General features: G+C 42.7%; 2 protein-coding genes across 4 annotated transcripts in view; one reads left to right on the plus strand and one right to left on the minus strand.

Moving 5' to 3' along the window:
* tspan4a (tetraspanin 4a) overlaps window positions 1-1,830 on the plus strand; it is a 127,676-nt gene extending 125,846 nt beyond the window's left edge. For all 3 annotated transcript variants that reach the window (XM_076733077.1, XM_076733068.1, XM_076733059.1), the window contains one exon: window positions 1,275-1,830. In XM_076733077.1, coding sequence (XP_076589192.1) covers window positions 1,275-1,343 — 69 coding nt within the window. In that variant the 3' untranslated portion in view covers window positions 1,344-1,830. The remainder of the gene's footprint in view (window positions 1-1,274) is intronic.
* Window positions 1,831-18,638: 16,808 nt separating this feature from the next.
* The window catches only part of ddb1 (damage-specific DNA binding protein 1), a 45,206-nt gene continuing 36,407 nt past the window's right edge, over window positions 18,639-27,437 (minus strand). The window contains exons 23-27 of the mRNA XM_076733089.1: window positions 26,363-26,472; window positions 25,474-25,643; window positions 21,846-21,948; window positions 20,830-20,953; window positions 18,639-19,331 (exon numbers count right to left, since the gene is read on the minus strand). Coding sequence (XP_076589204.1) covers window positions 19,248-19,331; window positions 20,830-20,953; window positions 21,846-21,948; window positions 25,474-25,643; window positions 26,363-26,472 — 591 coding nt within the window. The 3' untranslated portion in view covers window positions 18,639-19,247. The remainder of the gene's footprint in view (window positions 19,332-20,829; window positions 20,954-21,845; window positions 21,949-25,473; window positions 25,644-26,362; window positions 26,473-27,437) is intronic.

The raw sequence follows: 27,437 nt of genomic DNA on the forward strand, positions 1-27,437 counted from the left end.
TTTGGTAAATCTGCACTTTGGGGGGAGAAGAACGCTGTTTTGGTCCTGACGCAGGGCTTAAACAGAGAGAAAAAGTTTGCACATTTAATCGGCTTAATGTGGATGTATTCTCAAGCTCGCTTCATGAATATGAGGAAACATTCTGTGTTATGGGCAGAGTAAAGATTTTGTGTTTCCATCTCTATTTTATTGTTGATGCTTTGATAACGAATGCAACATTGAATTTTGTGGAGCTGAAACTCACTCATTACTTACAACCCTGATTCCTAAAAAGTTTGGAAGCTGTGTAGAACATCAATAAAATACAATGTGATGATTTGCTAATCCTTTATAACATATACTCAATTGAAAACAGCAAAAAGACAATATATTTAACGTTGGACCTCATAAAGCTTCATTGATTTTTGTAAATATCTGCTTATTCTGAATTTGATGAAGCAACACCTTTCAAACAAGTTGGGACAGGAGCAACTAAAGACTGAGAAAGATGTGAAATGCTCCAAAAACACCTGTTTGGAACATTCCACAGGTAAACAGGTTGATTGGTAACAGGTGACAGTATCATGGTTGGGTATGAAAGGGGCATCCTGGAAAGACTCAGTCGCTCACAAGCGAGGATGGAGCGAGGTTCACCACTTTGTGAACACACGATTGGATAAAGGAGATTACTGCATGAGCTCAGGAACACTTCAGAAAACTGCTGTCGGTAAACACAGTTTGTTTGCAAATGATTATTATTTATGTTTTACAGAGTCCGGTCTTTTTTGGAATCAGGGTTTCAGTTAGCTGGTTTTATTTAAAAGAGACAGACAGACAGACAGAGGAGTGATGACCACAGAGAGGCATTTAAATGACGTTTTGTTTGCATTTTCACTTGGAAATACAAAAAACTCACAAACTACTGAAAAGCTTTTGAGGTTATCAAAGAAATACAAACATCACTTGATTTGTTGGAGATGCTGGAGCAGAGACATAATGTATAATTTAAAAAAAAAAGGGCATCCACACACTCCAATCTGTGCAGTAAATGAATGTTGCACAGCTTGCAGTGTGTGGATGAACCTCTTATTGTTATCCAAGAAATGAACGTAATGAGATTTGGATATAGCGGTATGAGAGAGTTAATGCTTTTGGCATTTGCTGTCAAACAGATGTACGTTACGATGGTTGAGAATGAGCCAAGGAGGAAGAAGCGTTCCTCCTCATTTCACTGTGACTTCACTCGTGGACATCTGAACCCTCTCATGGCTGACTGGTTTCTTGTGTTTGTGCAGATCCTGGGTCTGGTCTTCTCCATGACGATGTTCTGTCAGTCAGTGAAAGTAGAGACCTTCTACGCCTAGCGATCGACCTCTGTGCCCTCCAGCGCACTTGGATTGTTTCTCATCAGAGAGGGACAGATATAGACCCACCTTCCTCCTCCTCCTCCTCCTCCTCCTCCTCTTCCTCCTGTCCCCCTCCTCCTCCTACAGACTCTTCTTTCCAATGCTTGTCCTCTCTGTGACATTCCCTCTCGGATGTCACCAGTTCACAGTTTTTCTGCTAACTAGCAACAAGCACAGTGTCAGTGTAATACCTGAGTTTGTTCCTATGGTTTGCTCTGTGTCAAAAGCTAATTTTCTGTGATACATTTTACGAAGCAGTATTATGAACGTGTATAAAAAAAAGTGTAACCCTTTTTTTTAAAATATGTGTTCTGTTTTAAATTATTTTATGGTTTGTATGTGTTTTCAAAATGAGAGCAACAGTTGGGAAAGTGCACAGTGTGAAGTGCTGCAAGTGCATGTCTCCTGCGATGGTGTGTATTAAATGTTTTGGCTCGACTAAAAAGCGCACGTCATCCTGTCATTGCTCAGCCGGAATCGCCGAAGGGTTTTATGTGTAATCCTGCCTGACACCCCCAATGACAAACACGGGGGACGGAGGAAATTTGCCACGAACCGCCATGTAAAATCATTTGTGTGGTCCCGCCGCTGAGACACGCTGGAGTCATTAAAATACTGTGCAGCACCTAACTAATCAGGCATTAATTAGATAAATCTACTGAAACGAAGCGCTTCGCGACTTCGTGCACATGTGGCTTTTTTATGCGGTGGATTTACACGGGACGTGAGAATTGCACCGACCACAATAAAAAGATTCTGTCAGAGGAATTTAAATGAACAAGTAGCAGGATCCTCCAGACTGGCCTGGGGCAATTTCCCTCCCAGCACCAATCAGAGCTCCAATGACAAGGATTCATCTGCAGTCTTTGAAGCCTCCTCTGGCCCTTTTGTGACTCTTTAAGTTCTTTTTCTTTTTACCTTGGGCCGTCAAGTATAATCCAGGCCATAAGTACACTAGAGACACACTTTGATTAAATAGCCCCGTAGGAAAATTGCTTTAAAAGGTGTTTTTAGCTGCAGTTTGAGGTCCGGGCATTGCAGATGCCACAGCTCTTTTTTATATTTTTTGTATTTGTTAGGATTTTTCTTTCCTGGCTTCTTCTTCTTCTCAAACAATCTGGACCTGAGAGATTAAAAGTCCCAGAGCAATCAAATGTGTGGAAGCGTTTCAGATCTGCTCCTGAAGTCAGCCAAAGACGCTGCACAGATCAGTCAGCAGGTGGAGCTATGATGGGAACCATTTTTTCCTCCCGGCAGAAGGTTTTGTCTGATATTTTGGCTAAAAAAATATAAGAAACATCTTTCTTAATAGTTTCCTCACACATGCTGAGATTATCATAGCGTGCCATGTGTTGAAAAGTGAAGATTGGGGTGTGTCAAAGAGGCGGAGTCGTGTTGAAAATGTTCTCGATTAGTGTTTGGCCATCAGACAAATGGACTGACGGGGACAACACTAAGCTGGCAGTAAAGCTCAGATAACACACTGTGATGCTGCAGCTGCAGGTGCTCAGATCATGTGTGAACAAAGCTTTGACGCAGAGTCTTCAAACTGAAGTGACGATGCTGAAGCCTCAGAGTCAGAAGCTTTTAGCCCGTCAGCGCTGACTGAAAGCACCCGCTCAGTTCATCAATCATGAGGTGACAGCCACTTTGCAAATATGTAGCTCTGCAGCTAATAGTCCTACAGATATCCCCAGTTTGAGCCTCTAATGTAGCACCGTTACATTTGAGATCGAAGCATCCATTTCTTCAGAAAAATAAATACCAGTTAATCTTTGAAAAGGCCGTTCAACAACACTTAACCAGTGTTGTGAAGGTATTTTAAGAACCCTCAAACACTCCTCTGATCATGTGGATAAAAATATTTGTGGGAAGACAAAGAAGATTTTTAACCCGTCTCTCCAGTTGTGCCTCTCTTTGTTCCTAATCCAAACAAACGGAAATGACACAAGTCTTTACTCAATATTTCCTTTGCGCTTCACAAAATGAGCGAGACCATATGTTATTTCTGGCTACCTGGACAGGTATCACTGTCACAGCTCGAGAAACACGTCAAATATCCAGACTTCTTCGTGTTTTAAGGATAATGTCTTCACAACGACAACGGCGAGTGTTGTTAAACCGCCTTCTGGGTTTTTCAGCGTTCGCCATGTAATTATTTTGTTGAAAATGAGACTTGAATTTAAAATGGCAACACATGAGAGGAAAAAAGTGGGACTCCCTTGCAAACAGTGCTTGTGCTTTGTACTCAGCTGAATGTGAGAGTTTGAAGTGAAGACACTGATGTTAGCACTGAAGCGACGACAGTCAGTACACCTGTACGCAGTCTGGGGACAGTGCAAATCTTTGAACATCACAGAACAAGATGTAAAGTAAATTCAAGTAATTCATACTTTTCTCTTCATTTCCACCTCCGGCTGCAACAACCGATATGAGCTGCTCACCGCTCGCATACACTGAAAGCATTTATCAGGCTTTCTTTGGCATCCATGTTTTTTGGGCCCACAGAGCGTGAACATTAGAGGCTTCTAATTAGAGACTTCCTCTGGCTGAGCTGGCTGACTTCCTGCTGGCTCCCAGCTCACATGAATTGTATAAAAATAGCTAAAGCTACTTTACTGATAGGGCTCTCCAGGACTTTTCGAGTCTCATTGTACCGAGTGGATCAAACTGTGATTATGCAGAGTTATTTTTACTGAGTGTACAGTGACAGTGTGAAATGTATTCATTGATTGCATTTGAGAAAAGGCCTATTAGGAAATGGCGTGTATCTGACGACCCTGCAATTCTGACTGCTGTCAAACGCCAAAAATCACATGAAAGCAGTGACCATGGACCAATGAGACCCAGTGGTGACGGACAGCATGGCCTTCTTATCATGCCCCCATCAGGTCAGTGTTACAGGGTGCTGCCTCTCACCCCAGCATGCACTGGGAAACAGCCAGTCTAACATTCTGACATACAGACACAACATTCACACTCACATCCATACAGCTCTTATTTGTACAGCATATTCCTGTTAAATTGAGTCATTCTCCACGAGATGTTACCCACAGAATATGTCAACAGCTGCCTCCATTTTTCAGGAACATGCTGTTAAAGTTAATGAGCTGCCCAAGACACCGGTCAGACGTGCCCTACGTACACTTCATGAAAAATGTAATACAGACAAGTATACGAGGGGACTTCAGATTGAGTCAGATCACAGTCGGTTGTACTAAAACTGAATAAATGGATTTGCAATTTCTGGAAACACAAATATGTCAGGTGTCAGTTGGCTGATGGGCCTGGACCCCTGGACCAGTCACAGTCGTATCCACAAGCTTACAGTCCTGCTTTTTCCTCAGCCCCCGTTCCACCAAACCAAACATCAGCTTTTCACATATTAATTTTGGGTGCTGGGCCAGATGTAACCTATGGACCTTTACACCTTTGTTTTCACACAGCGTTTCAGTGCTCTTATTAAGGTATAAGTCAAGTGTATGTGTACAGCCCTTTAATGCAGTTAGTCTCAAAAGGCTTCAGTGGGCCTGCATTATGAAACAATAAATGAAAACGATAAATGAAAATGACAATCCACAACCTGAGGTCTTCCATAACAGCAAGAAAAACCCTCATTACACAAAGTGGACCCACAGTATCTCTTCAAGAAAAACAGCAAAAACAAATGAGCACAAGCTCTCCACAGTACAGTACCATCCACTGTGCAGTACGTGCCAGCATGGCTCAGAAAGAGTGACTGTAGTACAGCAGCTATGACATGGAAAACAAGATATTCTGGTCATGAAAATTAGCCTTGAACACAACTGCTCGATGTGACCCTAAAAACACAGTGGAAATATTTTACAGTGCAGGTGGTGAAGTTGAAAAGTAAGGGTACACATTGTCCTAGATTAAGGCTTATATATAAAACATAAAATATGTGGTCTAGCAGGTACAAGCCCAGGGGCCAGGGAGTCATGGGGCCCACAACCCAAAACAACCACAAAGAGATGTAAAACCACCACAAAGAATCACTGAACGATCACAAAGAGACACAAAGTGACCACAGAGACACAAAATGACAACAGAGAAACACAAAGTGACCACAGAGAGACACATAATGACCACAAAGAGACACAAAATTACCACAAAGAGACACAAAATTACCACAAAGAGACACAAAATGACCACAGAGAGACACGAAATTACCACAAAGAGACACAAAACGACCACAAAGAGACACAAAGGGACTACAGAGAGACAGAACTAACTACAGAGACAGAAAATGCCCACAGCGAGACACAAAAACATTTTGTTTTTCTGTGTCATTTCACGTCACTCAGTCTGGGTGTCTTGCTTTTGCGTAGTGGGGGGGGTCTTTTATATGTCTCTGCTCAGGGACCCACTGTCTCATAATGCACCTCTGGTCAGAGTGGGACACCCTGGACTGAAACAAACAACACACAACAAGAGTGACACAACCTTCAACCTGCAATGATGACCGCACAAACGACTGCAAACACCGATGAGGTGCCGGTTCGCCTCCATCACTCTGGGAGATGTGGTCCCAACGCAGCACGGCCTCTCCAAACCCCGGCGCCTCCTCTTGTCCCTCCGTCGCCTCTTGAATTCACCTCACCGCTTCAGCAGATCTCAGTTTCCTTTCCCCTTGTCTCATGCATTATTCATTCTCATGTTCACGGGCTTTCTCCCATCTTGTGCTTGATCAATAAAACATTCCCGTGCGCTTGCTCCCTCACCTCTCCATCCTCTCGTCTTGCTCCTGAAGCCAAACCGTGAGCCCATGCTGAGCTGATGAAACAGCATAGATGGATGGCCTTTTCAAACTGCGAGAAAATGACTACAATTCAGGCCATCTCTCGCCTGCGTGAGCTGTACTTGCCACTGTATTTGTCACTGGCTTAGAGCCCCCCCCCCCCCCCAAAATCCAAATGAGGTGTCTCCTCAAAAAACGCTTACAACAGATATTTCGTGTGTGTGTGTGTGTGTGTGTGTGTGTGTGTGTGTGTTACTCCAAAGAGGAGGCACAGCCCAGAATATTTTATCACTGCAGAATAACTTTACGAGCAGCAGGCTTGGCTAAAGCTCTGCTGAGTACAGGTGAACGCATCCAGACACTCAAAATGGAGTTTATAGTATTAAAACAGATTATTCTCTTATACAGAGTTGAACAACGTAATCTGTACCACTCATAGTGGAGCACACATGCTCTGTACTCCACTTCAACGGCTGCATTCATTATGTGGACTTTGCTGGAGAGGACAGGCTCACGTACACAATCGCTCTTGTGTTTGAACTTAATGGTGACTTGAACTGCTGGAAATCCTTGAAGGCAAGATGAAAACTGTCATTTGTCTCCAGGTAGGCTGGCAGAAGCATCAACCTCGAATCTTGACTTGATCGCCGAACTCTACACAGCACAAAAGCATGAAGTCACCAAACAGCGCAGCTCCATGTGATTGTTGAGCATCTCATTCCAAAGTCCTGGGCATTAATCTGCTTCTATAACAGCTTCCACTCTTCTGGGAAGCCCCCCCACCCCACAAGATTTTGGAACCTGGCTGCAGGGATTTGTGAGGTCTGGCCTGCGATGGCCTCATTTCACCAGCTGGCACACAGCTCATCCATTTCATTCGAGGGGGCACAAACTGGGTAGATAACAGTGAGATAATCATGAAGTAATGAGGGACTAATGGAGGTAATGAGGGATTACTTAATAACTACACAGAAGGATGTAGGACTTTACTGGAGGGGCACAAAAAGAGTAAGTAATATTTAAAGTCGCCCTCCAGTGTCTTCGTGCTCCTGCAGTCGAATGTTTGAGCGTGGCTGTGCAGAATGATGTATGTGCAGAGTTTGACTCTTGAAAGCTGCTTTCACATTCATCTGCTGAAGGTGGAAATTTTCTCTGTGCTCACCGAAAATCAAGTTTTTAAGAGGCGGGACTAGCAGAGTGATTTATGGCATCACATACAGTTTGGAAGCCAGTTCTGGTCCAATATTCAAGTTGCACAAGAGTGACTGTGGAAACACTGAGGCTGGACTTTTGAGTTAAACTCAGGAAGTGAATTACTTAATCACAGATTCTGCATTTTAAATGAGGGGGAAGGAGCAGATGTCATTTTAAGGATTTTAAAAGATAACTGAACTTACAAACTATTATTCAAAGTACTGTGTTTTCTATATATCTTAAAACATGTCTGAAGGGGATCTTTAAGTAATTAGTAATGAATGAGGCATCAGTAGTTTTGTGGTCTTTCAGAGTTTATCGGGACGGCTCATGAGGAAAGCGCTCAGGGTGAAGATTCACAGAGATTTATGAACTAATCATTACTTCATTATTCATGAATATAATGTATCCCAGTCATCATTATCTCCAGCACAATTACACAATTATTGATTCAAAGCTATTCAGAAGCTACTCATTAACGATTGGTCAGTTATCAGACCGTCACTGATTGGTTCCTCAGTCCTTTCGTGGACTGCATGTGGAGCGTCTTCACGTCGATCAGATCGCCTCTCGGCCTGTTCTGCTGCTTCACAGCCGAGCTGCAGCCGCTCGACGCTTTCACTTCGCGCTGCTTTGGCAAACTGGGCAAATTTGGCAGACGCAGCAAATCTAAGTGATTCATTGGAAAGATGGCAGCATCTGATGGCACGATGTTGAAAGTTATTGAGCCCTCCACTGCAAATGTGTGTCAATAGATGATTTTCAAAGCAGGTATTTTGACTTGTCATAGCAGGAAAAGCACAGGCAGAACTGATAACATAAAAAAATGGCTGAATTTCATTGCTGTGAATTTGTTCCAGGGTGGATGCTAATGCTGGCTCACTGACATGGCCTACTGGGACACAGGATGGAGCCGAGCCACTGTTAACAATGATTTTATACACCTGTTAGCAAAGGCAGTGGCTGAGGCAGCTGAATCTACTAATTACAAGGATTAGCCACATCGTTTGGCCACATCATGGATCTTCAGACACAGCAGAGGAGCAGCGCTGGGCCGGTGGCCACCAATTCATAAAGGAAACTTCCCAGTTTTCAAAACAGCTTGCAAATCAAGGGCCTAAATATCTCTGATGATCAACTCAAAGACGAGTCCAAATCTTCGTGGTGATTCTCTGAGTTCCCACATAAAGTTTTACAGTGAACAGAGCGTGAGTGTTTGCTCGGGTTGACTTTGTACCCACCGTGTAAAGCTGAGAAGTCGCGCTTGGCTGCCTCTCCTGCACATGGCCATCCATCAAACTCTGGCCTGGTTTGTTTAAATCTCCACCGATCGACCGACACGACGAATTACAAGCGGCACAAAATAACCTACATGAATGAATGTTTACATTTGTCAAGACGAGAGGCTGAAAGCACACATTAGTGATCATTTTAATACTCCACTTGCTTTTACATAATGTGAGTTTTGTGCAACCTTTGATCTACAATCCAAATCCATTAATTCTCTTCGTATGTGTCAGTGTGATGCCAGCGTTGATGATACTGCCAAGAAGTGAACAGACATCGCTGCTTTGGCAAAACCTTGAAGAGTCAGCAGAGCTTCTCTTAATTAATTTGGATTCATGAGGCCAAATTACTGCACGGTTTGATAATAATATGAGCGGTAATGAGTTATTTGACAGATCATTGTTAACTGCTGCCTTATATTTTCACCTTTTCTCTTATTTTCTGTGCGGTAAAACATTATAATGTCATAATGTTACGGTCAAATGTGAGAGTTTAAACCAACAAGTGAGGAGAGATTATCTGTAATCTTTCTGCCTTTAATCATCAGTTTGGTCGTGTCTTCCTCTGAAAATAGATTCAGAGCCCTGCTCTGTGAACACAGTGAATGCAAAGAAATTACCAATTTATAAAAGAAAGAAAAGATTAAAGTCTCCGAGTCATCTGGCCCTTGTTCTATTTATCTTGGCTCCAACAGCTTTGGTTTCACAAATATTAGACGGTGCTAAAATAATTTCACACAGATCTTAAAATCCGTTTTTATATCCCCTGAAGTAGCTGCTCACCTTCCATGTGGAAACACTCATGGTCTTAAATATTTATCCACAAAGCGGCATCTGACCAAAGCTTTCCTGACAGCTGAGGAAGAAGTCCTGTAAACTCGAGATCTTTCAACCACCCAATGACTTGTCAGATAAAAATGAATCCTGCAGTGACGTCTGACAGCAGAACAAGACCACAAACAAACCAGAGATGCTTTCTCTTGTCCCGCTAACACAACCGAACATTCCCAACAGCTATTGGATGGATTAAGATTAAATATTCATGTTCCTCAAAGGATGAATCCCGCTGATCTCGGTGATCCCTGAGCGTTCATCTCGTGCCTCCGTGAGGTTGACATTTGTGGTTTTTACTGAAATGTCTTGATAACAGAATTGCAGTGACATCTGATGCATTCATGCTCCCCTCAGGATGAATCATAATAACTCATCTGACAGGTCACAATTTTTATCAGTTCAGTGCTGTTTATGACAACATACGTGCAAAATTAAAAGCTAATTAGCCTCCACTGTATTGTGTATGATGCCAATTAGCAGATGTTAGCATGTTAAAATCAATTAAGATGTTGAATGTTGTAAACATTACACCAACTAAACACATAAACTCATAAATAAATCAGCATGTTAGAGTGCTGATGTTAGCATTTAGCTCAAAGCAAAAAGGACCTTGGCACAGCCTCATAGAGCCACGAGCACGGTTCCACTCTTACAGTCTTGCTTCTGAAAGACAAAACTAACTTGGAGGTCATCGTGATGACAAAACACCACAGACAGCTTTCTCTGCCCAGACAAAAACACGCTACATCCCGAGCTCACTGTTTTGTCTCTCTGTTGTTAGCAAGCGCACATTTATCTCCATATTGTAATTAAACAATGGCAGGAAATGGCTAGGTTCTCCCTCCACTGCATAATTATATGTTTGGACAACCAGATTAGCATCTCAACATGGCTATCAGAGAAAGGCTGTGTTATCAGACACTCGCCTCCAGTGTGCTAAAAAAAAAAAAAAGATTCACTGCCTAATGTAGGGCACCTCGATTTGAATATTTCATGCAGTCTGCCCGAGCATCAAAACCAATCCCATTTTACGTCTAGCTAATGTGATTAGAGGCGCTACATTATTAACACAATTGGGTGGAAATGATTCCAGAGAGTGTGTATTTGTGATCTTGAGAACAGTTTTCCATCAAACTTTATCTCCACAATGAAATGTGATTTCATGGAGTAAGCTCTGGTCATTTCAGCCCCTACATTTAAAGAGATGTCAGCTCTTCTTACTCCTCGTATGCAGAGGAGCCCTCAGCTTCCTTGTTAGCTGGACCATCATGTGATTCAACCCTGAAATCTCCACATCACTGTGTCAGCGCTCGCATACATCGTCCTCCTCCTGTGTTATTATGGACTACTGTGGGTTTGGGAAGGCAGCAGAGACAATCTTTAAGGAAGGCAACACTGCAATCTTCTTGTAATCCAATTCCACAATAGTTCTGCAGGGTGTTCAAGTCTCAGCGCATCTGCAGAATGAAAAAATATCTTAATATTCCTCCACTCAAAATCTCTCAGTCAGAACCGGAAGGAATCCATTTCATGAGATAACATAAGATTCAAAATCCTGCAAACAAAGCAAGGCCATACCAAAAGCAGGAGCAGAGAGAGCGTGGTCTCATCCTGGTAAGTGTGGAAAAACAACTTAAAAGGCAGAAGAAACTGAGCAAAGACAATAAACAAACACCCAGGACCAGATTTTCTCTGGCTGGATCATAGACATGCAGAAGGGTACAGCAACCAGGGAAAGACTCCCTCTCAGCTGCTGCAGGACCGGAATGGCAGCAACAAATCATGTGCCAGAAAGCGGGGGCCCCCTGCCAGGGCCAAATGCATTAACCATGCTGTTTAGACTCCATAAAATAGTCCACTTGTGTCCTCGGGGAAAACACAGAGTTCTTCCAGGGACAATGTGGAGTTTCACTCACTTGAATTGGTGACAAAGAGCTCAGGTTTCTTTGGGTAAACGAGCCAATGAACGACTGAAACACACTTTGAGTGAGTGCTGCACCTCTGAATGGGGAATCAGGAGCAGGCAGCTGGTGGAAAACAGGATGTTTTCACATGAAAAGTATATGGAAATTGAATTTTGGGGGTCTAAAACTGGACTTGGTATTGAGCAGTGGCTCCAACTCTGGCTGTCAGGACCCCTAGAGAAGCTCTCAACCTCAAGCTGGGGAGTTATGAGATTAATAGCAAGGCAAAATGTAAAAAAAAAAAAAAAAACTGAACAAGTGTTTATGTTTTCAGATTTTTCTCTGTTACACAGTGTTGTGAAATACTGGATCCTTTTGATTAATTAATGATCAGGCTCTCTCAGCTTAAGCATTAAGTCTTCAGAAACCGGACAGGAAGCCAAACAAGGTGGAGACATGGGCGTTCACTATGCAGGGAGGGTCTAAAAAAGAGATTCTATCAAGATGCATGATGGGAAATGCACCAAAAAAATACATTGGAAAAACTCAACAGTGACGTCTCCTCCTAGAGACCATGACCGGTTACTCAAGATCATCCACAGACCTTGTTGTGAGCAGTTGCATGTGAGAACTATTTTCTCTCTCCCGAACAACACCTGCCAAACGTAAACGAAGCCAACTGTCATCTAGTTCCATTATATCAGAGAAGGTGGACGTGTCTACAGCCAATCTCTCCAGAAGTCAATCTAAGTGGATAAACAGCAATACAGGTGAGAGGGAGGAATATTTTTGGATTTTGGGCTGAACATGTCCTGTGCGTGAGATGCCACCTGTTGCTGATTGGCTGGAACGGAGGTGTGTGGCTCAGTCACTTGGTTTGTTTCCCATTTACAGAGGCAGAGCTGTGAAGCAAAACTGGATGTTTTTTCCAGCGCGGACACACAGAACAGACAGCTAGCGTACCGTGAAGAGACATTCACTGAATTCGACACGAAAAAAACGTATTGGATCAGAACGGCCGACCTCACCGTGAGAAGGATTTGGTTGGTTCAACTAAGAGTGGTGCTATTCTGTATTTTCTTTATTATCAACAGATTCCCGATGCAGCTCATTCCTCTGTGTCCCTAGATTGTTGATTAAAAACTAATAAAAACAGCCAGTGCAGTTCATTTTGAGTCGACCACATTTACGCTGTCCTGCTGCTAGAAAAACTCGCTAATCCACCAAAAGTGTACAAATCCACATCTGAAAATAGTCCTCAATGGATTTGGGGTTGAGCGCCACAGGCAGGGTGGCAAAGTCAGAAAGTGTAGTGAGACAGACTAACAAATTGTCTTTTTACAGAATTTGTTGCCAACAAGCAAAATATAGAATTATTTTGTCCCATCCTTTCTTCTCCTGGAAAGGCTGGAAATCACTGAGGTGTGTCAAGTTTTCCCACTCTGAGCAGCGTTCACCGACCTGGAAAAACTTCAGTATCACTTAAAACCTCAACTGTAAATCCGTCAGAAAAACAAAACTGAAAGAAATATTTGATGATGTTGGGATCTAAATTAGACAGGCACTTGTACTGAGAGATGTATCTTAATATAGCTTTTCTAAACTAGGCAGCAAAGTGCTTTTTTAAAACTCAACATACACAGAAAGACGACCACAAACTGATCCAACAGCAGTGACATTAGACTAAAACCAGCACAGATAATGAGATAAAGACTGAAAAAATGTCGTGTGGAAGTTCAATCAAAATATTTACCTGACATTGGCTGCCAAAGCTCATGGGGCCGTGCTGTTTTAAAGCTTTGGGGACCCAACATCAAAGACTCTGTCCCTTTTGGTGCTGGGACCGGCCAGGATGGCCCTCTGGCTCCGGTTCAGTGGGATTAAAAGATGTGATGTGTCGCTGGGAGCCAGACCAGGCCGAGGTGCTTAAAAACTTAGTGAAAAGCAGCCAAAGCAGAGCTAGCAAGACTCCCCGACACCTGCTTAGACTCAGCAGATAACCACACGTCGAACAATCCGAGGTGAAATTATGTGCTTCAGCCTCCCAGCTGCTCCAGTGAGGCTGCTCGCTTTAATCAGTACGAGACTGTGGTTGTACTGGACATTTCCCAGGGGTGGTTCTGCATGGCTGACCTTCCTTTTCCCCTTTAAACTAAAACCCACCCTGAGAGCCCGTTACACAGATGATATCACCCATCTGTGATGTTAGCTGCCTCGCAGGAGTTATTTTCGGACGTGTTTTAATTTGCGGCGTGTCCAGTTTGAATCAATTCCTCGCTGTTGTCGCTGACTTCTGCTTCACTTACATGCAAAGTTTCAAGGCGAACCCGTGAGGAGACCTGAACTCTGATCCAGCTGTGGGTTATACGCAGCATGTGCAGGTGGAAACAGCTCATAAGTCACACTGCTTGATGCTGTTTTGAATTCTGGTGTTACGCACACGCCGTATTATCCGAGTCATTATAATCTGAGCTGACACACAGGCCCTCTATGGAAGCTTTCTTTAAGGGGGGTGTACTCACCTACTCAGGGGTTTGAAGGAACAAACTAATTTATGTCCTTTTAATCAAGAAATTCAAAATAAAATACCGACATTTCCTCTGAACATGGAGGAAATGTGGCTCCGGAGTGGCTTTTTCACGCCAAACATTTCAGCATGTCACAGCACAAAAAGCACAGGTATATACTGTATAATAACACTAATCGTTGCTGAAGTGCATTTAATTGGCCCTTCCAGGACTTCGGCACTGTGGCTGATGGCTCACTTCATTCATGCTCCATCTGTGCTTTTGCTGCGATGGTAAATCAAAGTGAAAAGAGTCGACCGGCTCTTTGTAAAACCATCATATGTCTGAATGCTTTATTTATTTTTTTGCCGTGATTTATCCCATCATGATGCTGCTTTTGTTTTGTTGGACTGTGGTGGAAGATATACAGAAATCTTAATGGGTCTTCAACAAGCAATTTGCTGCAATGTGTGAAAATGATGCAGAAATTGCAGGAATTCTTTACGGAGTCAAAGGCACAAAATCACTTATTTAAATCACCTCTGGATTTGTGTTGATGACGGAAGCCTGATATATAAGATAAAAACAGAGTTTGGAGTTCCTGCACTGATAATCCTTTAAAATGCAGCCTGTTTTGGTCCCTACTTTACAGTTCTGACAACCTATTTTCCCCTCCATGAGCGATGGAGTCCACATAACCACAAAAAGTTGTGCCAAACTTAAAACCCTTTTGTCATTTCAGATAAGAGTTTTCTGTCGGTGCCAGGCACGCGGAAGATGTTCAGTTCAGGGGGGCTGCAAACAGAATATAGATATAGATATACCAGTGAGGTGACGTGTATTTTTAGTGCAGAATGGGGACTCTGTGGCAATGTCACTCCAGATAGTAACAATGACAATGGTGAAAACACATGCAACCACTCGCAGGGCTAGCAGCCATGAGCCACACACACACACAGACAAAACAACTAATGTGTTCCCATTTGGAAAGTCTATGTAACCTTTCAGCCACAGCGCTCTGCATTAAACTCTGCTAGCATCATGTTGGGCAGCAAACAACTGACAAATGATTTCCTGTTAGCCAATGGCTCAAAGCAGCACAACATAGCGAAGCTGAACACTGTTCCCGCTCACTTTTAAAAATGTAGATCTATTATGGGCACATTCAGCGAAACACACGTACAGATAAATCCATTTAAGTTAGCCTGTCTTAACTAACTTCAAAGCTCAAACGCCTTACCCTTCCAACGGCCCGGACGCAGAGCGCTGGAGCGTGTTTTTAAATCACATTTCTCCTCATGTTAAACACCATTAGAGAGCTAAACTCCTCATGAATCCATTGATGCAAACCACTCTAACATACAAGGCACAATAAACTCCAACAGCAGACAAATAAGCGTTTTCAAAATGGAGGCAACTCACCGATGGCGTCTCTCCCACAGACACGGTCTGGTAACACCCTCAAAGATCCAGAAGATCCACTGCAGTACAAATATTTAGTCGAAAACACGACAATAAAGAAAGATGTTTTCTCCTTTCAAATTAGCAGGCAATGTACTCGTCTTCCGCTTGTCTTCTGTGTTGTCCCTGTTACAACTTCCGGAAACTAATGGGCGCCATCTTGTCTCCAGTTACTCTGTGAATACTCAGGTTTCAAACGAAACTTCACTTGACCAATCACAGTCTGCCATTTGGGGCCTAGCAACCAGACAAGCCAATGACAGTCTGAGTTGAACAGAAGGCCCTCCTTCTCTTTGTTAATGTGAAGATTGAGCCAATCCCAAGCGATTTTGTAGATGACTGACGCTTCGATTAGCCAATGAATTTCTGAACATGTGATATGCCCTTCAGTGGATCATTTACAGTCTACAGTCACCTCAAATCAATGATCTCAGCGCTAATAGGGATCTAACACATATTTTGAAGTGATGACAATGGCCTCAATATAAAGATATGTCACCAAAATATAGGTATAGATACCTTAAATACATAAATATAGATGGCCAAAATGCCTGGGGATACCTAAAAATACCATTAGAGAAAACATGAAAATATTCAGTTTCCTCAGTACTTTTATTTCTTTTTTTATTGAACTTGGACTGGGGTGAGGCTTCATGCTGTGGCCCCATTGTGTTTTCCAGCTAATAAGGCCCTTCTATGTGCAAAATTATTCAGGCAGAAATAAAAACCTGTCGCTTCAGTGTGTTCAAACTTCTATTACTCAATGCCTTTAGCACTTACAGTGATTCTGACTGCTGGGGATAAAAGTTCAGAGTGTTACCTCTCAAACGAGACCAAAATCATGTATGTAGCCCAGATGGTTCAAGAGTATCTATTGATTTATCAATCAGAATCAGATTAATCAGAATTTATCAATATTAAGTGTTTGTGGTTGTTGCCACAGTAAAGCATTGGCTGAGCCTTCCTCGGGAAGTCTTCATATTAAATGATGTTTTGAACCATCACTAGGTCGTGCAGCGGGTACAGGCTGTGCCGCATAAATCTTCTGAGCTCCCCGACAGACAAAACCACCCTCCAGCTCTGACCCCACTTACCTTTAAGCTGCCTTTAACTCCTGGACTCGGCCAAGCAAAGTGCGGATACTCAGTTTGACCTTACATTTACATTGATGTGCTCAGGTTAAACTACAGCAGCTGGCTTTACACAGACAACTTCATCTGACTGCCACGACCTGCCCGGTCCATAGAACTGGTTCCACACCAATTAGCAAGCCGGGTCACCACTAATCAGCGACTCCTGTGGTGTGAGAAAGTTTTGATAAAACCACACCACACTGATGAAGTGCATTTGTTCTGGACTCAAAATAGACAGAGATGTTTCTCCTGAACTTTGATGTATTTGGTCATGAATATTTAATGTTAGAGAGAAATATTAACGTCTGAGTTTTTAGGGGCTTCGTTAGAAAACACAATGGCTTAGATTTTGTCGATATCTAATGTTTACTAGAAGACCTGCCGATCAATCAGGGAGCAACAGCAGATTTAATCCTGTGTTTCAGAGTTTGGTTTACGTTGGGATTGTGGATGGATTTTCCTTTTACACAGTAATGGGTGAAGACTTATGAACCTAAAACACATTTTAAAGATGAATCAAATCTGTCTCGCTGGAAAGCATTTTATTCATTTCTTTCACATCTTGCTGCGTCAACACTAAAAACAAATGCTGTTGTAAACTTGGCTGCATGCAGTCCCGTCACTGCGTGCCGTTTCCTGTTGTGTCCTTTTTTTAAAGCATCGCTGCAGAGTGCGCAGAAACACCGGGGAGTTACCACATTTAGTTCACATAAATCCTTAATAGAAGTAAAAATGAAAAAGCAGCATGATTTTCCTTGTGAGTTTTAACAAGAGAATATCTCAAATTGAATCTTACATCAGTGAAAAGATTTGACAATATTTGAGGAAAATGAATTAATTTCATATTCATTTATTCTGTCAGTCAAGTTTATTCCATTTACCTCTTTCAGCCAAAATACATTTACAGAGCAGAAGGCTTGCCTGCTCCACATTTATTTATTTAAATTGAGAAAACAAATGTAAATATGAGGAAGGGTGAGGAGTGTAGAGTGGATGGGGAACTGGGTGAAGTAACACCAGAGCAACACAAAGGCCTGTATGCCTCAGGATGGTGACAGGAGGACAAAAATAGCTCAGGACAATAGCAGAGGACGTCCACTGCCAGCTTCTGACCAGTTTTCCCTCAGTTTTGGAAATGCAAAGGTGTGGAGAATCACCCTGTCACCCTGCCAGTGTTTCCCTCTGTAAGACCTTTGATATCTTCAACTGAAAGAGCTGGTGTGCTCTCACTCGACACTGTTTACTGCAGATGAAAAGAAATATGCACACAAACGAAATTAATGAGTAGCTTGAGAAAACAATGCATACAATATTCTGCGTTTTCAGCAGGTCTGACAAAGAGCGAGTAAACCCGACGTGTTTAGTATGCACACAAAGTGATCGACTGACACGAAGAGATGTAGACCTTTTTTTTTTCACCCTTGCACTTTCTTGTTTGGATGCCTAAGATTCATTATGACTGCGTGGGCTCCAAGTGGCAAGGCTGCATTAACTGTCAAGCAGACCAGAAATGCCACTCTAATTTGATGAATGAGGTCGACATCAGCAATGGTGGAGGGCATCTTCTTTAAGTGTACTGAAATGGTTCTATACAAAAGCAGAAAATGACTAAAAGCTGCAGTGTGCATGCAAACAGAATAAAGAGCATCAAGCTTTGGCTGCAAATCACAATTACTCTCACTATCAAATAATAATAAAGACACTATAGAGTTAAAAAAATACCAAAATGACATATTCACATTGCCGGCTTTGTCTGACCTACAGTACAAACACACATATTTACATTTACTACCTCAGATGATGAGGAAAACCTGCAAATATTCACAATATTAAGCTGAAAATGGTGAACGTTTGCTAAAGTAAGTCTCTAGTAAGCGTCTACAGCCATGCTAAGAGCTCTGAAGGTGCACGTTTGCTAATTAGCACTAAATCCAAAGTACTGAGCTCTGATGGGAATTTCACAAGATTTTCAGATTTTATAAATCAAACTATTAGAAAACAAAAAAGGTGAAAGATCAGGGGATCAAAGTGATTACAGCTGATCCTCTGGGGACCACGAAAAGGCCCATTTGTACCACAGAAATTCTTTAAAAACCAGAAGAGAACCATGAATGTCTGTACATAACCCTGTGCAGATCCAGGTAAGGACGTCCAAACAGACGCAGACACGTGAGGTACCAGTACTAAAGCAAAGTTTATTAGAATAAACAAAGAAAACATCACAAAGACAAAATAGCTATAAATCTATCATTTTCCTCATTCTGTTTCTCGTACAGCGTGTTTACTCCAGACTTCAATAATAAAACTGAAATGTGTAGCTCAGATTGAACCTGTGGGGTGGAGAGGATCTGCTAACCTTCGACCTACCTGCGACGCACAAATACCCCAGAGAAGGTTTTTTGGTGAAGGAAATCTCTGGGTTTTTCCTATTTATAGTCGCACATTACTCCACGCAGACGCAGCCACACATGCGCGCACACACACACTCAAACACACGCAGACCAATGTCTTTACTTTGGTCTTTTTGTTGTCCAAACAGGGTGCTACACACTTCGCCCAGAGACTTGTCTAAATGAAGAGCGCTACGCTCGTCACGTAGCACCTTCAGGGCATCAACGCTTGACAAATCTTGAAGTCTGAAGGACGAACATGCACACACTGTTTATTTATAATTATTTACAAATCTGAAAAACCCAAGCCAAGTTCGACTGCTCGCTGCTTTGCCCGTCATTCCTCCTCGGGACCCTCCTCTCGCTCAGCGGGGGGTCCGGATGGCGGTCGAGGTTAGTGGATCCTCGTCAGCTCCTCCACAATCTTAATGACCTCGTCCACTGTGGCTTCACGCTTCATGCCGCTGCCGTCATCGATCTGAAATTGAGCGATACGAAACAGTGAGCGGCCCCCTCTGAGACAAACCGCACCGGAGCCGCTGGATGAAGACATAAACAGCTACCTGTATGTGGGGGGGGGCTGCGTTTCAAAGGCAATTTACTGAGCCGTCAATAGATTTTTGTCACTTTGCACCACTTTTTTTTTTTTTTGGCACTTTGGATTCAGCTGTTTTGAGGTGGGATGAGTCTGAGCTGCAGGGGGTCGTTTACAGTTTCTTGCCTCTACTGATCATCGATCGACTGCATTTTGTATTTCTGTCTCGCGTCTCTTCTGTCTCTTCGTCTCGTTGTTTTAAGCCTTTTCTGCTCTGAACCACGACCTCTTCCGTGACGTTTCAGGGCTGCTAGAGCTGCAGCTTGATGTATGACTTGTGCTATTTCAATAAAGATTTGATTTGATTAAACTGTTTACAGGTGATTAATAGTTTTAATTTATTATTTTTTAAGTTCTCAAATGTGAAATTCTGTTTTTTTTCTTTGTCTGAATGCTGTAGAAAATTGACAACCTTTGGATTTTAAACTCTTGGTTGGACAAATGTTTTGTGATGTTTTGCAGACCAAACACTGAAAGGGGGGGTGAGTCATTCTGGAGAAAGATTGTTGATACTTGCTGAATGTGAAATTAGCTGTTTGTTTTGTGTGTGTGCGCTGAAAAGAAATCTAGTTTTCATACACAGCTCTGGCTCTGCAAATGGGAAAGAAAGTGGCTCAGACTGAGTCACACAACATGTTTCAAGCCAATCAGCAACAGGCGGCGATTCGTGCTCGTGCAGGACGGGGGGGGGGGGGGCAGATCTGGCATGCTAACATGTGGGGGGGGGCAGATCTGGCATGCTAACATGTAACCACATTGTGAAGAAGGAGAGAGAGAAATATCAGCAATCTTCCTGCAGAATGACTTAAATCAATTAATCAAGCTAAAAGTCACGTGACGCAAATCTTCAGACAGTAAGATCAAATCTCCAATTCATCATTTTAAAAGCATTTTTTCACAACACATTTCATTTTAAAGCATAGTTCCAACTTTAGCCCAATCTTGGCTTTAAGCAAACAGGGAAAAGAGCTAACAGTGTGGACTTTTTTGGAAAGTGGCAGTGACAGTAAAGAGGCACAAAGCAGAATATGCTCATTTGTTTATTTGCCAAAAGTGTTTTTGCCACCTGTTCTGCCAGGTGAGTTATTCCCAGTCCTCACTCACACAGGAGCACAGGAGCGTAATAAAACTGTCTGAAGGGTCTTTGAAGGTTCAACGCTGCTTCAAGCCAAATACACAAACGACACCACAGTACCAGTTTGCTTCTCCACCACATGTTTGTGGGAGGACACAGTGAGCTTGTTATCAGAGTGGGGGTCCAGGCTAATAACAAGCTTATGTCTCCAACTTTTACACTCGTGTCCATCACAGGTCACCACAAGCTGTGCCAGCGACCTGATGCCACATGTCGTACGTGAGTGTGGACGACGCGCGCTCCTACCTGTAGAGTGCTGACGACCTCCTGCATCTTGGCCCGTCCGAGGTCCAGGAAGCTCTCGATCAGATCCCCGTCGATGAATCCCGTGGCCTGCTCTGTCTTCCGCTCTGTGTGGAAGGACCTCCAGGTGCCGCGGAGTCAAGGAAAATCAATACAAAGCTGCTGCTCTGCCTGCGCGTCGCACTCTGGGTACAATATCACATATTTTACCTCGGGCACCGTCAGCAAATATTCAGCACGACGTGAAGGAAGGCTAATAAAAACAGCAGTGTTCAGAAGAGCAGGCGGCTGCTGTTGACAGTCAGGACGTGTTGAACCTGTGGAGAGCCGCTGTTTAAGCTGCAGCTTTGATTCCAAAACACAAAGAATATGCTTTTCAAAGCATCTTAATAAGTGATGTGCGATGCAAAACGCCTCCAATTTATCTGCACGCAATCACCCTTAATTCTCCAATTAATCCTCCAAAAGCTCAGTTTTTTAGGTTTTAATGCATAACAATGATTCAATGATATTTCTGCAGCTAAAGCTTCAGAAATGATTTTTCAAAAAATACCATCACCATTAGTTTCTGCTGATTTGATAACATGTACCGGAACACTGGGCTGTATTACAAATAGAGCTGCGGCAAAGTAATTAATCTGCTGATTATTTTCTCAATATAATGATGATTTAGTTTACAAATGTCAGAAAATACAGAAAAATGTGACGTCTTCAAATGTACTGCTTGTATGACCAGCTGTCCAAAACCCACAGATGTTCACTTTAATACTGTAAAAGCTTCAACTGATGGCAAAAAATCCAAACTGTTGTTTTTCTCTCTATGGACTAATTGATATCATCAGATGGCAGAGCGGCCACATGCGGACTGCTTCATGCATGAAACGTCTGTCAAACACATTCAAAGCCAATTAAAGCAGCTATTATCGCTTTGTCACTTCACTCTCTGGGTTTTACCGCCTACGAGACGACCAGTCAGAGCAGCTCGCCTCTGCCCCCGTGACTCAGCAGAAGAAGGATATAAGCTGTGCTCGATCTTGCCCACACTCTTGATGACCTTGTTGAGGCGGTTCTGCAGGTCCAGGAGGAGGCTGTACCAGCCCTCGGACAGGGACGTCACCAGACCTAACGCACGCACACACACACGCACAAAGACACACACGTCAGTCGACAGCACAAGCCTTTCTTTGAAGGTGTAATATTCGATTTCGCAGCACTGCAGCAGATGGTAAACACCTTCTCATCAGCCAGAAGGAAGAAGACGTTTCAGGACTGGATTCATGATATGACTCAAAAAGGTTTTATGATAAATAAAACATCATTAGTGCGGCTGCAGCCCTCCTGATGCACGTCTCATGCTCGTGTGCTGGACGATGGTCGGAGTAAAATAGGATGGTTCAACACGTCAATAATTGAAAACTGTTCCAAAATGTTTTATTTTGGGAGTAATTTCCCTGTAAACGTCGGAGCCACACAGGGAGCAGCGAGCTTTCCTCCATGCTAACGGTTCTGTGACAGTGTGTTTTATTCTGACGCTCAGGGGAAATAATCTGCACTGAAATTGACACAATAAACAGGCAAACAAAAGGTTACACTGATTTGTGATGCGGAGCTCGTCTCTCTGCACATGAAGCCATGAAAGTGGTGGATGTTTGGGACTAACTGCCAGCAGCAGTTTGGAGGACAGCAGGGCTGCAACTAATGATTATTTTCACGATCAATTAATCTGCTGATTAGTTTCTCCATTCAGGAATTTTAAAGTTCTGTCTACTAATGTCAGGAAATAGTAAAAAATGCCCGTCACGAGTGTTGGATCTTTCATGTTGTCCATCACTTGTTTAATGTGAACTCTTTTGTTTCTTGACTGTCTGTTTTTGAATGAATTGAGTGTCATCAAAAAAATAAGTTCCTGTTTACTTACTTGCCTTCGTATTATTTCTTATTACTCAATTGATTAGCATCCTTTTATGCTGCAACTGTCAAGGCTATGAAGTCTTATGACATTAGATGTGTCTCCATCCACCTGTTTTCATGCACATTTTCAATTTTTTGTGAATGAAAAACAGTGTAAATGCAGAAAATCACAAAAAAAACCCCCAACAACCTCAAAATATCTAAAAAAAAAGAAAGCTTTTACTCTTTGTTGAGGAGGAAACGCTAATGTATCGATTGAAGCCAAATGTGATGGAAACAGTCACGATGCAGGAACGTCGGCTGAAGAGAGTGAAAAAAAGCAGCAGACAAAAACATCAGTAACCCTCATCCAATGAACACATGAAGCAAACTGTGTTTCCACCATGTTTCCACATCGTTTTACGTCACCATCTATCTCCACACGAGTGAGCACAACAGTGACTGAACCTATGGACTGATGATGGAATTACTGCAGTAGTGATATTTGCAGTATTATGAACTGGGTGTCAGCCTTGACACGTGACTGCTGCGGTTTCAAATTAAAAGCATTTAACTGGTGAAACACGAGCTGACTTTTATTATGAAGTAGTCACAGGAAATACAATGTGTTGCTTCGCACTTAAACACCATCCTTCATCAAAAACGGGTCTACGAAACAAGACGGCAGCCATTTTTTTGACGTATTGCAAGAAGCAATCGAACGAGTAGGAGCAGCCACAGGAAGCTGTTAGATGAAGAGCTGCAGGCGACCAGCTGCGCACCTCTAACTTCTCAGCGCAGTAGCTCCGTTCGGTCTGATGCATAAAATCAGATCACAGTCGCTCACAGAATGATGGAAAAAGGTTAATTATTGCCTGACTTCCTTATTAAAATGACTGTTTTGCTGCACCTGTCCCTGACCTTTTCACCATTTTATCTGCCTGATCTGGTTTTATTTTTATCTCATTTTCTAAAGCACTTTGTAACATTGTTAAAAAAAAGTGCTACATTAATAAAGTTTATTATATTATTAGAATAATATTTGGATAACAGTGGTGGATGGAAACGGTTTCATTTGCATTTTCTTTTGCAGAAATGGGTTAAAATTTGTAATAAATCTGGATGAAAACTTATGGAAAAAGTAATGAATCACTTAACTGGTGACCTTTGGATATCCAACTAAAAAGACAATTTTAAAGGCAAAGTCCACGTCCTTGTTTTGTCTGATCAAAAAAAAAAAGGTGGTATAAAAGAGAGAAAAGCAGAAAATCATCACAGAGAGGCTGAAAAATGATTCTGACGATAAACTGATGATGATTTTTGACTAAACAATCAATCCATTGTTTCAGTTCTACATGACAGTAACTTGTCTTAATGAGACAGCCACAAAAAAGCCACATCGACCATCTGCTGAGTCGGTTTCTCTCCATGTCATCAGTCCAAATGATCAGCTGTATGTTGCAAAGGTGATTTAAACACCTGTATGAAGGCGCGTATCATAGCTGAAATATTCACTTTAATCTTTATCAGGATGGATTCAAAACACATCTTTTTCGATCTGACACTGAAATACAATGTTCAGCCGTAAAATCTTGAGGAGAAAATTTAACAGCAGCAAAGTCTTTTCTGAAGCTTTGAGTTGGGATAAAATAATTTGACATTAGATGGCATTTTCTCCGACATCGTGTGCTCGCCTCCCTTGCCTCACATATCGGTGTGATAATCTTCCCATCACTCAGTGCCTGGGTTTTCAACAGCAGCCCAAAATAAGTTAGTCCACTTGTTGGATTCTTTTTGGGTAGAATAATCACGTTCTTCCCAGAAACAGCGAATTTATAACAGCATCTCGAACAGCGATAAGACCAGCAGGGCTATTTTTCTTCATTACGCACTCGAGCCCATTATGTTTTACGGGGCTAATGTGGAAAGTTTTTACTGGAATGTACAGCGGTTCTCATTTCCTGTTAAACTTTCCTCAGAGACTTTTAAAAGAGTCACAGAAGGTGTTGAGGTGAAATAACGTGCTGAGTGTTAATGCTGTGGGAGTGCATGGTGTAAATTACTGTTGTGTCCAAATGATGTGCGCTCCCTATTTTTCATCTCCGCCATCATCATTGCCAGGCTGAAAGTTTCTAGTGTAAATCTGAGCAATGAGGTGTAAAAATATGATTTCTCTCTTACTCCTCCTCTTCTGAAATGGAAACATTAGTTCTGAATAAATGGTTTTGACAAAAGTTTGTGCACTGCCTAATTGGTCTGAGGTCTCGTTACTGCAGCCTGCTGATTATTGGAAATACTGGAAAAGAGAGTCATCTCTGTGCAGCGACAGTCTCAAACTGACAACTGCTCATGTTTATTTTCCTGCATTTGCCAACCAGCAGAGACTCCAGGAGGTTGTTTCCAGCCAAGGAACAATAAAAAAATGTACTGTAAAACCTCACGTTTTCACATTTCAGTGTTTGCACAGACTTAACAAATAAAACAGAACGTGTTCATTAGAGCTGCTAAGAGGTGGATTTTGTTACCTCTGGGCTGAGCCAGGCTAACCGTTTCCACCATGTTTTCAGTCTTTGTGCTAAGCTAAGCTAATTGGCTGCTGCAGAGGGTTAATTATGGTTAATTAGTTTGTGATCTTCCAATGAAACTCTCTGCAACAAAGCAAGTGAGTGCAATGCTAAAATGTTGAAGCATTGCTTTAAAACAGTGAATATCTGTGTGTTAATGCTTCCCTGAGTGTGAAACTGTGCGTGCGCCTACCAATCATGCCGTTAACGGTGCCGAAGAGCACGGAGCCCTGGGTGGGCGTGGAGCTCTCGCCCAGGTTCTGCAGCACCAGCGAGCCGTGGCAGAAGACATTGACAAACTCCCCGAGGTGGAAGACCCCCACCTCCTGCAGGTGCTGCCGCTCCTCGTCTGTGGTGGCCGCACTGGCCGAGGGAAGGACGGTGGGAGAGAAACACAGGAAGATTACAAACATTGAAGGATGGAACAGGTGGGATGGGGAGGGGTCGAGGCGGCAGCAAACAAAGAGGAGTGATGAAATCAGAGTGTCAAAACAAAGAGAAAAGGATGTCGAAGGCAAAGTAAGAAATGTTTGGGGGGGCATGAGTGATTGATTAAGCAAAAGAAAAACAAGCTGGGCAGAGATATCAGATGCGGTGTAAAAGGTCAGAGAGTGATAGAGAGGTAATGGCAAAAAGGGTGAGGAAACATGGAGAGCCCAACAGGAAGAGAGATGTGAGACAAAAATAAAGGTCAAAAGCATTGAGTGGTCCGACCTGATGTATTAGGCGGATAATAACTGGTGGCGTAAACGTAACACGCTCGCTTTCAGATCACATCTTTCTTCCTTTTCCATGAAATCAACACTTGTCTAATACAAAATGACTAAAGCGGGAAATGCAGCCGAGCGGCTAAAAGCTCAGCAGCGAGATGACTCATAATTCCCAAAACAAATGCAAGGACGATGCTGTTAAAGCGCATTCCTATCAACAACGCCGCTGAGAAGAAGCATCATGGGCCTCCTGATGACACAGCATCGGCTTCAGTGGATTAATATTAGAAAGTTATTGTCAGTTCGGCTACGGAGGAACAGCTCAGGGGACTAATCTCAGTCATATACAGTAAGTTTTGAAGTGTCCCTCACCTGTCCTTCTGGCAGACAAACAGGTTGAAGGCGTTCTCTGCTCCCAGGAAGTTGTCATCATCCAGGATTTCCACTGCGCTCATCCAGTTAGGATTGAAGTCACGTGCAATCTGGGCAAAAATAAATAAATAATTAAATAAATGTTTGATTAGGGCAAAGACCAGGATGGTTATCTATGAGCACGGGAGGTGCTGAAATCTGAACACAGTGAACTGCTTCAGTGCAAGCATGACGGCGCTGGACTTCTTAAAGACCCTTGAAGAGGTTCACATGCTAAAAAATGAAAAATGAAAAACCACCCGCACCATCCGTTCCATCTATGCCGGCCTTCATACTGTGAGCATCACGAGTCAAAGACAGTTTTGTGAAGAAGACGCACCGCTCTGCGCTGTTATGCTGCCTCACATCACTTTAAGGCGGCATATGCCAGACAGTAATCAGAACCTGCCTGTTAAAGGAATCGTTGGACATTTTGGAGGATAGTCTTACTTGCTCTTGCTGAGAGTTACATGAGACGATCAATATCACTCAGAGGAAACGGAAACAGGCTATATATACAGACAAAGAGCTGTATGCAGACTGTCTGTGTGTTTCAGTGTGTGTACAGCGTCTCCTTTTGCTGTGCTGCTGTTTTTTATCCTGCACTTGAACCCAAAATTTGGGCAAAAAAGGACGAAAGGCCTCATTAAATGAGGTTGGACGAGCACACTTTCCTCCTTCTTTGCTTTAAAGATCGATACCACTCTCACACCTCAGCATTAACCAGGAGACAATTAGCTTGGCTCGGTACAAATTCACATGTAGCGTTTCCAGTAGTTACAGATCCCTCATTTCCTAACATGTCTGAGGTGTTCTCGGGCGCGTTCCGCTTCTTCAGAGTCTCTCACACATATTACAGTGAGCACAGCGGCGCAGCGTGCCGTCAACAGCGTGCGTGACTCGTCGTCAAATCTCTTCATCTTTCCGCCACAAATCAATTTGAACACACCACTCATCAAAAGGGTGGGAGGTATACGTCAGCGACAAGGCTTTGTAGAGAGAGAAAAAAAAGAACACTTTCACAGCCAAGATAAAA

The sequence above is a fragment of the Chaetodon auriga genome, chromosome 1 (assembly GCF_051107435.1).
Source record: "Chaetodon auriga isolate fChaAug3 chromosome 1, fChaAug3.hap1, whole genome shotgun sequence".
Taxonomy (NCBI): domain Eukaryota; kingdom Metazoa; phylum Chordata; class Actinopteri; order Chaetodontiformes; family Chaetodontidae; genus Chaetodon; species Chaetodon auriga.